The sequence below is a fragment of the Hermetia illucens genome, chromosome 3 (genome assembly GCF_905115235.1).
Source record: "Hermetia illucens chromosome 3, iHerIll2.2.curated.20191125, whole genome shotgun sequence".
NCBI lineage: Eukaryota > Metazoa > Arthropoda > Insecta > Diptera > Stratiomyidae > Hermetia > Hermetia illucens.
Genome location: NC_051851.1, coordinates 155,978,947 through 155,995,488, shown reverse-complemented (window position 1 = coordinate 155,995,488; position 16,542 = coordinate 155,978,947). Strand labels below are relative to the sequence as shown.

The 16,542-nt window shown below is 41.3% G+C and overlaps 1 protein-coding gene across 2 annotated transcripts in view; it reads left to right on the top strand.

Moving 5' to 3' along the window:
- LOC119653213 (D(3) dopamine receptor) overlaps positions 1–14,286 on the top strand; it is a 127,079-nt gene extending 112,793 nt beyond the window's left edge. For both annotated transcript variants that reach the window (XM_038057783.1, XM_038057782.1), the window contains exons 4-5: positions 12,733–12,977; positions 13,083–14,286. In XM_038057783.1, coding sequence (XP_037913711.1) covers positions 12,733–12,977; positions 13,083–13,336 — 499 coding nt within the window. In that variant the 3' untranslated portion in view covers positions 13,337–14,286. The remainder of the gene's footprint in view (positions 1–12,732; positions 12,978–13,082) is intronic.
- Positions 14,287–16,542: the final 2,256 nt, after the last annotated feature.

Sequence of the window (16,542 nt, the reverse complement as noted above, 5' to 3'; positions counted from 1 at the left end):
GAAGTTTGTAGCCATTTTTACCGCGTTCGCGTTCAATGTCGCAGCTTTTGGCACCAGACCATCGGGTTTCTTGCAGAGCGCAGATGCGTGCAGACACGTATTTGTTTTGTTCGTTGTGTGCGGACTAACTTGCCTACGTCCTGACGCCGTCCATGCGTCAAGAAACCCCCATTTCTCGACAGGACCGGGGCCGTCCTGCCGCGTCGACTGAGGTGGACGCGCTAGCATTTCTCCGAGGCTTGTGACTCAATCCGATCATCATGTTTATAACGACATTCTATACATTTTCTTGGTCGACCTGTCGCGGGGTCTGTCACCAAGAGAGATCAGGTAGGATTTAGCATAGTAGAATAACTCCAACTATACTCTATTTATCTCTTTCCCTGATCTCCGCATTTTATTTTTGTTTTACTGAGGATAGTACAGAGTACGTTGCCTCAAACCCTCCTCCTTTACCTGGGCTTGGGACCAGCATACTATGCTAATAGCATGGCGGAGTTAAGGTAATTTCACACTGTAGAATGCATTATTCGATCAAATTAATTCCGAAAAAGGCGAATGAAAACCTGCTCCCATCGTGAAGTTGTAGCCACTACATCCGTAATCCACGCGTTTTGATTTGATCAAGTCAACGTAATCCAAAGCATAAACCAATTCAGTCTTTAGTCGTTGCATTAGAAGAAGGCGAAACAACACTTCTGCGTCAGCCAATACTGGCCCCACTACCAAAGCCGCTTAATATAGGGACCAACCAATACTGCAATATTGAAACTAATCCAATGGCTTCAACCTTCGATAACCCCGGGAAATTTATTCTGATTTCTAACGTCGGAAATTATGAAGAATCAGCAATCTTAAAGGTATATATAGCTCCGCCCTCTTGGGACCATCTCCTGCATCCCCTCTTCAACGTCTATTTTCCTTTAAAATAACAATCGTATTATAGGAATAATGCGACTACAAAATATTCTCGAATTTTTTGCCGATTCCTTGTCTGAAGCGATTCGTGATAATATCTTAACATGAAAAAGGATTTCATGGAATGTATGGTAGTGGGAAGCGCTTGGAAGCACCGAAATGAAAATGAAATAAATTCCAATATCGTCCTTGAAATATTAATTTATTCTAGAGAAAAATTGGCATAAGTTCCACAGATCTAATTCATAGAATACTAGGAAAACTCTGGAGTTGAATAAATTAACTATTCAAGTATCATATTTTATTTCCTCTCTAAATTACAATCTGAAACGACAGCAATAAAAGTGCATATATCTTTTATTGCCCTCACTGGCAGTAAAGAGTAAAAGGGTATTTCGTCTCATGCTCCATCATACATATTTCCCGGAAAACTGTTACTAGTAGAAAAGCTATCTTGAGTCTTAAAGAAAGAAACAAAGAAAAACCCATTTAACTTTATCCAGCACTTCCTAAAGATTTTAAGTATCTTGGAAGGAACGCTCAGGAAAACCCATTTTTCTCAAGTTACAACTAAAAGCTAGCTCAGATGAATAATTTTGCGGGAAATATTTCATTTCATTCTTACAGTTGAACATTTATGTTCGAATTCCTGTGAGATTTCCAGATATGCGTGGAAGGTTCTTCGCTGGGGGATGGAATTCTTAGAATAAATGTTCATATTATTCACAATCAGAAGAGTATCTCAATATGCTCTTAATGCTACCATGAAGAAAATACTCTGATCGAGGACGCTCTACTAAAGTTATATATCATAATAAAATAGAAGTGACATTTTTTAATTACAAATTTCAAAATGTTACATTCAATCCTTACGAAATCCTTTATCCAAAAAAGTCATCCCCAAGTCTAAATATAAAAATATACCAATATTTCGAAATGTTTACATTCCAAAGGCTTTAAATGCATTCTGATTGAAATTTAATTTGATTTTCTCGGGAAAACGCTATACATACATAACTATCAACGCACTCTTTCATTGAAAATCAATTTTAATAAACTTTTGTTTTACACAAAACCCTTAAAAATGGAAGCCATGAAATGTAAGCGCCATTTTACCGCACATTTCACATTTATTTTGCGTGGATGTGTACATGCGTGTACTCCTATAAAAATGGTTATAATGTCATTAGTCTCCTGTGACCACTGCAAACTACATACTTATCACGTTATTAATGGATATTTTGTTTATAATTGAAAACGACGTAATGTTGTTGAGCCCTAAAAGCTATTAATTTTCCAATGTCCTTGCAGAGTTTTCAACAGCCATATTTGTCAGTATTCTGGTTTGGGTTGCTCTGATAATTGGAAACAATTGTTTATAAAATGCAATTAGTTAATAATGATAGTATGAAATCTATTCTGGGGATTTTTATTTAATTATTGCAATTATCAAATATATATTACGCACCAGATCAAGAGCGCTTTCCTTGTATGGTTTTCTCCCACATTGGGCGCCAAATATTACATCACGGAGAGATGACTCCCTATTTAGTTCCAATAAGGCCTGCCTTAATAAGGAACTCCAGACATCCTGGTTTTGCGCCGAGGTCCACCAATTCGATATCCCTAAAAGCTGTCTGGCGTCCTGGCCTACGCCATCGCTCCATCTTAGGCAGGGTCTGCCTCGTCTTCTTTTTCTACCATAGATATTGCCCTTATAGAATTTCCGGGCAGGATCATCCTCATCCATACGGATTAAGTGACCCGCCCACAGTAACCTATTGAGCCGGATTTTATCCTCAACCCGACGGTCATAGTATCGCTCATAGATTTCATAGTTATGTAGGCTACGGAATCGTCCATCCTCATGTAGGGGGCCAAAAATTCTTCGGAGGATTCTTCTCTCGAACGCGGCCAAGAGTTCACAATTTTTATTGCTAAGAACCCAGGTCTCCGAGGAATACATGAGGACTGGCAAGATCATAGTCTTGTACAGTAAGAGCTTTGACCCTATGGTGAGACGTTTCGAACGGAACAGACTTTGTAAGCTGAAATAGGCTCTGTTGGCTGACAACAACCGTGCGCGGATTTCATCATCGTAGTTGTTATCGGTTGTGATTTTCGACCCTAGATAGGAGAAATTGCCAGCGGTCTCAAAGTTGTATTCTCCAATCCTTATTCTTTCCGTTTGACCAGTGCGGTTTGATGTTGTTGGTTGATTCGTCTTCGGTGCTGACGTTGCCACCATATATTTTGTCTTGCCTTCATTGATGCGCAGCCCAAGATCTCGCGCCGATTACCACCTGCTCGATCTGGATGAAGGCAGTTTGTACATCTCGGGTGGTTCTTCCCATGATGTCGATATCGTCAGCATAGGCCAGTAGTTGGGTGGACTTGAAGAGGATCGTACCTCTTGCATTTACCTCAGCATCACGGATCACTTTCTCGAGAGCCAGGTTAAAGAGGACGCATGATAGAGCATCCCCTTGTCGTAGACCGTTGTTGATGTCGAATGGTCTTGAGAGTGATCCTGCTGCTTTTATCTGGCCTCGCACATTGGTCAGGGTCAGCCTAGTCAGTCTTATTAACTTCGTCGGGATACCGAATTCTCTCATGGCCGTGTACAGTTTTACCCTGGCTATGCTATCATAGGCGGCTTTAAAGTCGATGAACAGATGGTGCAACTGTTGTCCATATTCAAACAGTTTTTCCATCGCCTGCCGCAGAGAGAAAATCTGATGTGTTGCTGATTTGCCTGGAGTGAAGCCTCTTTGGTATGGGCCAATGATGTTCTGAGCGTATGGGGCTATTCGGCCTAGCAAGATAATGGAGAATATCTTATAGATGGTACTCAGCAACGTGATACCTCTATAATTGCTGCACTGTGTGATATCTCCCTTTTTATGTATGAGACAGATAATGCCTCGTTGCCAATCGTCAGGCATTGATTCACTGTCCCATACCTTGAGCACAAGTTGAAGAACCACTTGGTGTAACTGGTCGCCTCCATATTTAACCAGTTCGGCTGTAATTCCATCGGCTCCTGGCGACTTATGATTTTTTAGCCGATGAATTGCACGGACTGTTTCTCCTAAACTTGGTGGTGGCAGTATTTGTCCATCGTCTTCAGTTGGCGGGACCTCCAACTCGCCGATGTTCTGGTTGTTCAGTAGCTCATCAAAGTACTCAACCCATGGCTCCAATATGCCCATTCTGTCGGAAATCAGATTTCCCTCTTTGTCTCCGCAGGATGAGCATCGAGGTGTATAAGGCTTCATCCTGCTGACTTGTTGGTAAAACTTCCGCGCCTGGTGCGGTTGCTCCCTGTACTTTTCTAGTTCACAGACTTGTTGGTTCTCCCAGGCTTCCTTTTTCCGTCTGTGAAGTCGCTTCTCCGCTCGACGGAGTTCGTGATAAGTCTCTGCGCGTGCCCGCGTTCTTTGAGAATGCAACATTACTCGGAATGCGGCATTCTTCCGTTCCGTTGCTAGCTTACATTCATCGTCAAACCAGCCGTTTCGACTCCTTTTGCGGCTGGGGCCAAGTATATTTGTGGCCGTATCCATGATAACGTTCTTCAGGTGGTTATGAAGATCATTTGTTGATGCTTCATCTCCAGGTCCTCTGTTGACTGCGGTTATTGCGGCATCCATTTCCCTCTTATAGGTGTCGCGGAGGGTTGTGTTGTGGATAGCTTCAGTGTTCACTCTCACCTGATTATCAGAGGGGATTCTAGGTGGTATTGTTATTCGAGCTCGGAGCACCATGCCAACGAGATAGTGATCCGAGTCTATATTGGCCCCCTATATGTTCTGACATTCATCAAGGCTGAGAGGTGGCAGCGTTCGATCAACACGTGGTCAATTTGGTTGAAAGTGGTCCCGTCTGGAGAGGCCCACGTATGTTTGTGGACCGCTTTCCGCGCAAACCAGGTACTTCCAACAACCATTTCGTGTGACCCTGCTAATTGAATAGTCCGCAGTCCTCCGTTATCATTTGTTTTTTCGTGTAAGCTATGGGAGCCAACGTATCTCCTGAATACGGGCTCCTTCCCTACTTGGCTGTTAAAATCCCCAAGTATGATTTTGATATCATATCTGGGACAGGCTTCGAGGGTTCGTTCTACTGCCTCGTAGAAGGTATCCTTCTCCGACTCTGCAGTCTCCTCTGTAGGGGCGTGAACGTTTATGAGGCTTATATTTCTAAACTTGCCTCGCAAGCGCAGAGTGCATAGCCATTCGCTTATGTTTTCAAAGCCGATAACAGCAAGTTTCATTTTTTGGCTGACTAAGAAACCTACTCCGAGCACATGGTTTACTGGATGACCGCTATAATATATGGTGTAGTGGCTCTTCTCCAGGAAACCGGTCCCTGTCCATCGCATCTCTTGTAACGCTGTTATATCAGCCCTATACTGGGACAGGGTATCGGCTAGCTGCATATCAGCTTCATCTCTGTACAGGGAGCGCACGTTCCATGAGAAAATGCGCAAATCGTTGTTCCTTTGTCGTTGCCGGGTCCGTCGTTTTAAAATCCGTCCAGTCCGAGGCTCCTGTTGTGGCTTCGTAACAAGTTGTTTTCCGTGTAGGGTTGTCAGCCCTGCCCAACCCCCAACCTGGAGGACCAGGTGGTACAATTTGTCCCGTTTTTAGGCGCGGGAGACTCGCCTTCATCCTTCTCCGTCTGCAGCTTTTCGTCAAGAAAGAGCTCCCAGCGGTCACCACGTGGAGGTGGAGATAGGGTTTGGTAGTAGAGCTTTTGGTGTTGGTTCAGCAGGCATTTCCCAGATTTTATGCTCCATCGTGGGTACCAATCCACGTTTCGCCCCGGGACCTATACTACCCTTTGACCTCCACTGGCGAGTAATATATCTTAGCACGGCAGCGAGGGCTACAACCACAGCGATCACCAGACAATCTTTTTTGAAATATAGGGCAGACCGAGAAAGATGTCAAAATGATCTACCAACACTCTAGATGAACTGACTTTAAATCGATCAGACGCAAAACCGCCAAAGTGACAATCCAGTACAAAAAGAGGCATAGCTTTAAGGAGTTGTGTTCCAAGGCGGATTTAAACCCGAGGGAAACGCCTATAGAATCGTGATGCGATGATTCAGAAGCCGTTCGTCTCCACAGATCGCAAGCAATACCCTCTTAAAAATCATCCAGAATTTATTCCCGGCGCAAAAGAGAGGCACTGGCAACTGCCAACGACCTCTGGATGTAATGGCAATTCTCGCAGTATCGAGTAAATATCTGCGATAGAATAAGCGTCAATAAAGCTCGGGGCTGGATGTCATACCAAATAAGGCTCTTAAGCTCACCATGGAATCTATATCGAAGCTGTTCACTGTGTTATTTGAAGGGTGCATGTTTGACGGAATATTTACCGCACTCTAGAAGCGGCAGGAGCTAGTACTGCTGCCCAACGCCTAAACCACAGGTGAGCCATCCTCCCAGGTTCCATAAAGCCAGATCAATCATCATCACCGAAAATGCAATTTTCAGAAAGGGTTGTTTCAGTAAATATTGGATGGTGATGACCATGAAAGTTAGAAATGCATTTAATTCGACCAATTGAAATCTAATGCGGAAATCCCTGGTGAAGACCTTATTCGTTGCTATAGTCAATAGTTATTTACAAAAAACGATGGCTCCGGTATTACACCAATAGCCGGGGTAGTGTGCATAATCTTGGCAATATGCAGCGCCAATTTGCGGAAAGGCATTGTCGACCATATTTACGACGCAAGGTACAGCTCTAAAGGTTTGCGTTCGACATGCAAATTACTCGCTTCGCCACAACGCTTCACCCAGCTGAAACCAATGTGAGATTCAGCGAGAAACCAGACGCAACTCGGCTACCGCAAGTCAAAATGTTGCGCTTTCTTCCTGGAAGAAGGACTTTAACCAAGCCATGGAGACCCCCTCGTCCGTGCTTCCGACACTGAAGCTATAATGGTGTGGGCCGCGCTCGAGAACTTCGAAGGAGCCTTCATAAGGTGACTGCAGCGGCTTCTGAGAACGTCCATCCTAATTAGGACATGCGGGCAGGATGTAAAATCCCTTAGCAAGTCAGCCACAGTTTTCCCGTGGTTGGCGGGTGATGGGGGCTTCGATTTCTGCACTATGTCCCTGAGCAGACGCAACAAAGTATTGTTGTCGAATCCAAGGTCACTGGACAGTCTCAAGTTCTCTTCATATACTCATATCTTCGCGATTGGCTGTCCGGAGGCTACGTAAAACGAACGACAGGAACCTCGATTACGAAGGGTCCTCTTGGACCATTATGGCAGCCTTCAGCGTCCTGAAAAATTAACAGGCCGAAAAAGCTCAACTGATGAAGTTGGCGAGGAGACGCTTTATTTTATTTGTTGAAGATCAGCACCTACTGCAATCTCTAAGGCATCGACGAATACGGCTGGGGGTGCATCTTGCTCAAGGAATGAGAGAAGTATAGAATCCACCAGCTGTTCCTTGGTAGTCTCAAACGCCTAGACATCCTCTGGGAACCACACAACCAGGGAGTCTTTGGTAACTGGCCCAAACAAATAGGCGTTAAGGATTGACTGATGATGGGTGGCCTTGAGCAAGAAACATCTATAGAAGTTTAACATACCCAAGAAACTTCTCAGATCCTTAGCAGTTTTCGGACGCGGGAAGCTCCAAATCGTTTGCACCTTAACTGGCTCCGGTTGGATGCCTTCAGGGTAATCAGGTGGCCGAGGAATCTCACCTACGATCGCTAGAATTTGCATTTCTCAACGTTAAGTACAAGACTGGCCTCAAGGAGATGTTGAAAAATCCACTCGAGGTGCTCTGAATGCTTGGACTCAGAGGAAGATGCGACCAGAACATCGTCCAAGTATACGAAACAGGAGTGAGGTTTTCGCAACGCAAAGTGAATGAATCTCTAAAAAATTTGCGCCACGTTGGTCGCACCGTCCAAAAGTCATCCTAGTGAACTCGGAAAGTCCGAAACGTGTGCATGTTGCCGTTTTCGAAATGTCTTCAGGAGTAATTACCCTGCTAAAGAAGTTCTACGAACTCTTTTCTCGCAACTGTAATGGCAGTACCTTTGAAAAGATCAACGAACCTGTAGGGTTGATGTGGTGCTAAACGTGATGCTTAACGGGCTCAGAGTGATGTTGCTGTATTTAAAAGAATGCTGGACAAGCAGGGTGAGATTCTTTGCGATGAACTAAGCGAAGTTGTAGAATCAACGATGCGGCTTAATACTACATAATTGTCATAATTGGGTCTTGGTGGAGTACCTTTTGATCTAGTTTATAAGAAGCCTTTTTCTGACTGATTGTCCGTGGCACTCTTCGTAGAAGCATTTATTCTTGTTACGCCGAAGTTGATGTCTGATGGTTTTCGCTTGACTACGACTTCGACGGGATTTGTTCTCCTAACGATATGAATATCTCTCATCATTTGCCATCTGACATCGATATCTTATTTTAACAAGATAATAGCCGCTATTGAAAGTTGTCCATGGTATGACACACGTTGAGAACGCTAGATACTGTTCGTTTCTCCATAAACCCGTGATCAGTCGGGTTGAATGTCGTTCCGTCTGGTAGGACCCATGTTCTCATTTGGAACCCCTTTTATGATGATACGTTGCCATCATCGAGCACTATCTTCACGGTGCCACATTTTCACCCTTCACTCAATCGCTTTGTTTTACATAAAACCTTAAACAGTACTTTTTTTCTCAATAATATACCGAAGTTTTGAATAAATTACAAAACGGCGCCCAATATGGGTTTGATAATCTAAGACCAACTAAATTTAAATATCTGGAGTAAGTAGTAGTAGTTTCAAATAAATTTCAAGTAAATTGGACAAAAGATGTTTAGATATGTGGAATCTTAGCTAATGAAAGCAAATATATGAAGCACAATTTATAAGGCCTCACGTAATCTGGACAGAAGGACAGTCAAAACTTTTGAGATTAACTATATCCTTGTGGCTTTCATCTCTAAACTATATAGGGAATAGCGCGCCAACAACACCTATGCGCCATCATTCCCAGCTCGTTGGAATGCCTTTCAGATTCTCCCCAGGACTTTCCAAAATGCCCACATTCGTCTTCCACTGTTCTGTGCCAAGTTCTCTTGGAGCGACCCACCCATCGGGCATTCAGTGAAGGTGGTTTCAACTGCATGGTGTAGCCAGCAACGCAATTGTCTGTTTTTTTGTACAGTATTGACGAATCCCTGAATCTGCCGTCCACTTTATGGCGGATCGAACCAATTGAAGAGAAATTACCTCTGACTTTTCTGGTCTATGGGCTCCTCTTTTTGGGATGTAATTCACGCCCATGACCTGTCTGCAGATTAATAAAAAGGAACGAATTGCATCTGCTAACCATTTCGGTCACGCTACTTTCAGGGCGAAGGCAACGTATGATGAGTTGCCTCTGCCCTGGATGAAAAAAAAATGGAATTGTCACCCCTTTTTGATGCGTGACCATCCACAGCCTTGCGATCATATTACGTACGGGTGACGAGCCTGCACCAACCAAGTTCCTTTTTTGAAATAGTGTTAGGCTAGCGTATTCCGATGATACGTCTTAGATCGGGGTTCACGAAGTTATGGAGCTTTCTAGTGAAAGTGGAGGTCACTTTCCATGTGCTACTCGTATATAACAATACTACTGCAGAACATTCTGAACTTAATGTTAGTGTTGAGGTAACTGCATTTTCAAATTTTCAAGAAGGCAGTTGTCCAGTTCGTTGTTGTTTATCTTCCATTCCACTCCACTTGACCCCCTTTCCAAATCCAGAGCCATTTTGGCCAAAGTTTATGACCCAGTGAGAGAGGAAACGGATATCTTCAGAGTATTCGAAGAATTTGAGGAAAGATTATATGATCCATTGAACCCCTGGACGCCTTCCGTATACTGCAGCATGAAGAACTTTACCGATGATAAAAAAAATAATATTGTTGACAAAATGCAACCCTGGCAGAATCCGCTTTGGACCTCACCCTCACACTCAGAACAGGTCCCTTTCTCTCGCTCTCTGGGAAATGATTCTCAAGATTTCTGTACGACTGAACAACTGTAAAGAGCTCTACGGAGAGACCCGAACCCAGCGGCTTTACTCCATTTGAGTGTATTGATGGAGGAAAAGTCCGTATCTGCATATTACGGTGACTAGCCATTTCAAACATAAAAGGAGGAACTTCAGCAAGTGTGATACGGTTAAGAACCATGCTGAAGTGTTCTTTCCATCTCTTCAGTTGTTCATCGTCGTGGATGAGATGTCGACTGTTAACGTCCTTCACAGTACTATCGAAAGATTTGCAACCACGTGCAAGCTCTTTCGTGGTTTGAAATACATTTCTGAAATCTTTGCGATCTGCGGCATATTTCGCTTCTCTGACCGGCGCAATAGTAAATTCTCTTCTGTCACGGCGTAAATCCGGGGTTTTCGGTCGGTATCGGTCAATAGAGCCTTCAACTCCTTCCGTTCATTGAACCGCTTCCACGATTCCGCTGTCAGTCTGATCTTATGACGGCCTATGTAGCGAAAAAGAGTCGATATTCTTAGACGTTTTACTCAATATATCCGCCCTCCGATCAGCAAGATAGCTTTTGCATAGTCGAGCGACAGTTGGATAATAAAAGCGATGTTGAACTTAGGGGGTGACAGCTCTGCAACCCTACGAGAAGTAATGGAGGCAAGCGAACATGTGGCCATTAGATGGTGATCCCTTTCGAGGCCAATATCAGCACCTCTTTTGTTGCCACATCCAGGAGACAACTTCTAAATCTACTGCTTATCACAAAGCGATCAATCTTATTGGCAAGCTCCTGCGCTCAAACAATGTGCCACCAATGACGAGACGTTGCAGAAATTAAAAAACTATAACTACGTATTTCCCCATCACATATCTCAACAAGGTGCTATCAAAGCCCACTTTGGCATTCAAATCACCCATCACGATCACAATGTCGCCTTCAGGAAGCCTCCCCTAAACTGCGTGGAAGCGTTATTCTCCATCAAATCTCTGTTAGTGCATAGCACTGACCAATTGTGATATTCCTTAACATGGACCGGAGTCTTGACGTCTAAATCCTGTCAGAAACCGGTTTCCAGGCGAAGAGAGCGCGTTTGCGGTATCCGTCAGAAACAGTCCGATACCAGGTTTATATCTGCTACCACTAGGCTTTCCAGAGTACAAAAGCACGTTACCTCAAAAGGGAGTTCTCTCCAGAGACCCACCATCTTATATCGTTGGAATTCTCACTGGAGCTGGAAAAACCGAATATTCTGAAGACCGACGATACCGTTGTCGAGAATCGTGCGCACATTCCATAAACGCAGTTTTTGATAGCCAAAGATTGTACCTGAGGGGCGCAATTGACGTTTTAATAGAAGCAAAGTTTCGAAATTTGCAGGTTGTTAGCGCGCGTCCATTGATTTTCCTAGGACATAGAAATAGAAAATAGTGGAAATTTCTTGACCAACTGAAAACCTTCTATAATATCTTACGAAGTATTTGCAAGCCTGTGGACTACTATACGAAATATGTTGAATAGGACTGATAATCTATTTTTGTAAATAAATTGCAGAGCAAAAAGTGTAGATAATTTCATTTAGTTAATTTGCAAATTACGAGCCTATAAATGTTCTCCCCATTGGATCGTCTCTTAAGGCAATGGGACGAATGCTTAACCTACAACTCAAAAAATAATCCCGATTCCAGGGGACCAATTGCCTGAGATTAGCATCTTGCGAAGTTTGGCTGATCTACTTCCTGAAACATCTCTATGTGAAAAGACCATACAGAGTGTAGTGGCCTTCCCTTTTCCTTTCCCAAATAGGCCCGAAACCTCTTTAGCGCAGTTGCCTTTTGATATCACACAATCATACCAAATCACTTCTGATATCTGATAATCCAAAGTTTGAAGCCGGAATAAGCTACTCACGTAAATTCGACCTTGGAGAAACATACCACTTCAGACACCCACATTGGGCGCCATTTTTAAAAACTGGCAAATGAAGGTCAAAAATAAATATTGTCAATTACGAAGATGGCCTTAACATTCGAAATGCTGAATTTTGTAGAAATGCTTAACAATTTCACCCCCTAAAAATTAATAACTCAATTAGGGGCCCATATGAGCACCTTCCAACTCTCATGGTTTCAACAATACTGCGATTGGGACAATTATAAATATCGACGACTCCCTGAAATGTCTACACATATTTTCACATCTCCAGATATGATGAATCTTTCCTCTGTCGAATACTGTTTGAATCGAACAGTTTCCTACCTCAAACAACCTGGAAGACCATAATAAAAAAATCCAATTTCCCAGACATCTGGAAGATTTACCGAGTCGTTCTTGACAGTAATAATGACATGTAACAACTAGTCTATAAGCTATAAATGAAAGTCATCATATTGCATGAATCCCTTCACGTAGTCGACGGATACAACACTTCCATGATTTATGGATACTTTTCTCCCCGAAGGCAACAAAATTAATATATCTTTGACCACGATAAACACCCTGCCTGTCTGGAAAATCACCAATAAAAATATAGCCAAGAACCTCATATTTGTTTGAAGATATCCTCCCCAAAAACTAATATTTGTTCATATAAATATCCTTGCATGCTCCGCTACACATTACACGTTGTCTTCATAGTTATTGTAACCACTTTATTTACATCCCGTTCAAATCATTTCACTCAAGCTGTTATTTCATACGAGAATATCTTATTTCCTTTCCATTCACTTCGGTCGACGTCCTGGCATCCTTCTCATATATTCCATAATCGTCGTTTAGAGTAATGCGAGAAATACGTGCCCAACAGCAACGACAACGACTAGAAAACAAAGTTCCAGCCCCGGAATTACCATTGCCGCAAACCTCAACACTACGAGCACGTAGAAGATTGGCAAACATGCTGGTGGCGGCCGCAATAATATTTATCATATGCTGGACACCTCACGTGCTCTGCGTCCTTCTCACCGAATTCGGACATAAGCAATACTGCACGAAAACAATATCGTACTTTAGTCTATTAATAGGTGAGTCCCTAGATCCTTAAGGTAGTTGTAATGCCAATTTATTCACCATTTCTTTATCCCTGGGGGTGTTAAGTGTATGAATTTATGGTCCTTTGTCGGTTCCAGGTTACTCACATTCAGCGATAAGTCCTATCATGTATTGGGTGCTGAATCACAATACCCTTCGACAATCACCCTGTGCACCCTTCATGCGACTCAGTGCAATTCAACGATTTCTGAGGGTGCATCTGCGCTCGCCTGCAGCACCACCTCCACCGTCATCAACTAACGAAGCAGCTCTCGGTGCTTTCAATCCGAGATATATTAAAACCACCCCAAAACAATACCGAGCTCAGGCTTCCTCACATTATTTGTACTAATTAGGGGAGGAGTAGGTGTTTAAGGGATCAGATATGGAATGAACGGTAGAACTTTCGATAATTGTTTTTTCGTATTTATACGAGTAGAGTGTATAAGAGCAATCTGAATTAAGATATTCGAAATGAATCTAAAAAGTCCAAAGTCATTTATACAATTAATTAATGAGTGGTTTCAACAGAAAGGAGCTAAAAGATACATTCTGATAAAAGATGGATTACTTGATTGGAAATAAACTACATAAATCGTACAAACTGAGCCTAGATACTAACGAATATCACATGAGAAACCCTTAGCTAGTAAAGTTGTTATATGTATTGTAATGTTAGCCTGGAATTTAATTGAATTAGATAAGTATTTACATGTTTTAGTGAAAGATAGAAATATCAAAATTAGAATAAGTACATAAAAGGTTATAATTATTAATGATTATTGATACTAGTTATAATTGATATTCCAGAAAAAAAAATAATATATGGACCTAAATTATATAAAATTATATGGAGAAGGGTTTTGTAGTTTTCGCTGTCAAATAAAATCAGGCTATAAATTTAAAAGAAAGATTATTTTTATATTTTTCTATAAACAGCATATAGACAACTCAACAATCCGAAAAATTTTCTTTTTATTATTATATTATATTAATATTAAAATATTGTCTAAACATAAATTCATTCAAATTTCCGCCACACTCCACGTATATATGTTGATAAACTACAATATAAAATTGATTTTTAAGTACTCCCCAGAACTATTATATATGCACATTAAACCGCAATGAAAATCAAAACCCTGAAATATTGTATATATAAATTATTATTCTCCACAGAGAGCAAAAAATGAACATCACACTTGGCTTCCAATCGATTTTTCTAAATTGGCTCATTTATCGATTCGACGTCAAATAAGTGTGCAAAAAATGGAATTATGAGAAAATATTCAGGAAAATATATAAATAAATATAAATATAATAATAAATAAATATATAAATAAAAGAAGCATTAAAATAGAGTAAATTAATTAATTAAAAAATAACAAAAGATAAATATAAATGGTACATAGAGTAATACTAAAATTATTCGAATAAAATCAAAACAAATAACTATCAATAGTAGACAACTATCTCGAAAATGTGTATAAATAATTATCTAAAAATAATAAATTAACAGCAAACATAAACTTATTATAATATAAAAAGAAAGAATAAAAATAATAAAACAAATAAACCATTTTAAAACTAAATAAACAAAAAAATAATATTTTCTTATAATTCCCTTGATGTAGTTTAAATATTAAATAAAAAAAATACAATTTAATTCTAAAATGGTGCAATCTGTTCAAAATCTTTCTATCTGTGATTAACTTTCAAAAATTATGTGTATATGATATGATAAGTAATAAATAAGAACAGATAATGTGTTGTACTAAATGTAATTGGAAAGAAAATCAAACTTTTTTGTCGCCTTCTATGCTGTATCTATTTTTAATTAAAAAATTTAAACATTCGGACCGAATATACTTGAAAATAAAAAGAAACAATTTAGATATTCCAAAGCTCTTTAGTTATATGGATATTAACAATTTATCTTTTTCTGCCAACATATTCTGTATTTATTTAATTATTTTTTTTTTTTTGTTATTTTTATTCTATTACATTCTCCTTTTATATACCTCAGCTACAATTTTAATATGTTGTGTTAAACAAAACCTTATTGAAATTAATCTTCTGTCTGTCTGCCTTTTTCTAATGGCTGTCGACGAGAATCATAGCAGTTACAGGAACTCTCAACAAACCCTCCTCACTCAAAAAAAAAAAACCCCAAAAGCATTAAGTTGCGAGGAAAAAGAGCTTTCTTACATCCTCGGTATTAGCAAATTCCCTACGTATTAGCTTTTCTCTAACTTCATCATTTCCCCAATAGTGACTTATCGAACTTCAATTTTCTTGCGACCTCAGCATCTCATCCACGAAATTGTGGGGTCCGATAAGGGCGTCGTTTAACCTCCCTCTTTCAATTGCGAATCTCAGACAATGGAACACAAAAAGCTTCGAGTGTATCCATGCATTCGGGACAGTCTCCGGACTCACACAATCCGAATCGATACAAGTGCTTCCTGTATCCATCGCGCCCCGTAAGGAACTGTATTAGGTGGTAATTCAAATCTACATGCTTTTGCTCGACCCATCTCCCAATACAAAAGATCAGTGTATAGGTCCAGCGCCTTTTTTGAAATTATCCCGCCGGATTTCACCACCCCTGCGATAAGCAGCCCACCACTAGATAATATTAGCCACCATCCTCGCTAGGGATTAGCTAGCCTTTGCTGCCTTTTCGCGCGCACAATTCAGATACCTCTTGAAACTCAACTTGGAATCGATCATTACAACCAGGTAACATCTAATGATCGATTTTGAAACGACCCCATTATTACCAACTCGAATTTTGAATCATTCTTTTTCCTGTGATTGGTAATAAGGATCATTTCCGTCTTATCTTCCGCCCGGTCCAGTTTCACCATTTGGAGCCATGCTTTAATGGCATGAATTGTTTTACTCCCATACAGTTCAACATCCTGACATCCACCGTCACCACCGCACTTACCAACGGCCGATGCCTCCCGAACCAGATTCGCAACCGTTGCTATCGCATCGGCCCTGGATCGTACTCCGTGAAACCCATGCTGTCGCTGCCACCAGACCACCCGCTAACTCGACGAACGGAAGCAGCCTGTTTTATATTACCCACACCAACATCTTCCAATAGTGTTTAAAACAGCGATTTGACGAGGGTGTGCCGAGTGGTTTTTGGCGCTTCGGTTGCAGAACCAGCCTCTACCTTCTCCACTGAGCGGGAAGCACTACTTTCCCTCCAGGATTACCTCGGCGACGGATCTTATTCTGAGAATAGTTCCGATGGATGCTTTTGTAAAACGGGCGATCTTTACAAGAAAAAAATTAATCAACTTGCAAGGATACAGAATACCAAAGAATAGCATAGTAGGAGGTACAGTAAAAGTGCAATCATTCCCAAAAGAGTCACCCAGTTGCGGAGTGAATTCAACCATGACATGGTATAGACAGTAAATATTCGTACCGATTTAAGTTGAATGATTCGTTGGATGCGTACCCATCTTCCGAGGCAGAGGGCTAGGCTCAATTATCGATCTGACTTATCTCAGTACCTCGTTGGCGAGAAGAATGGTCTGG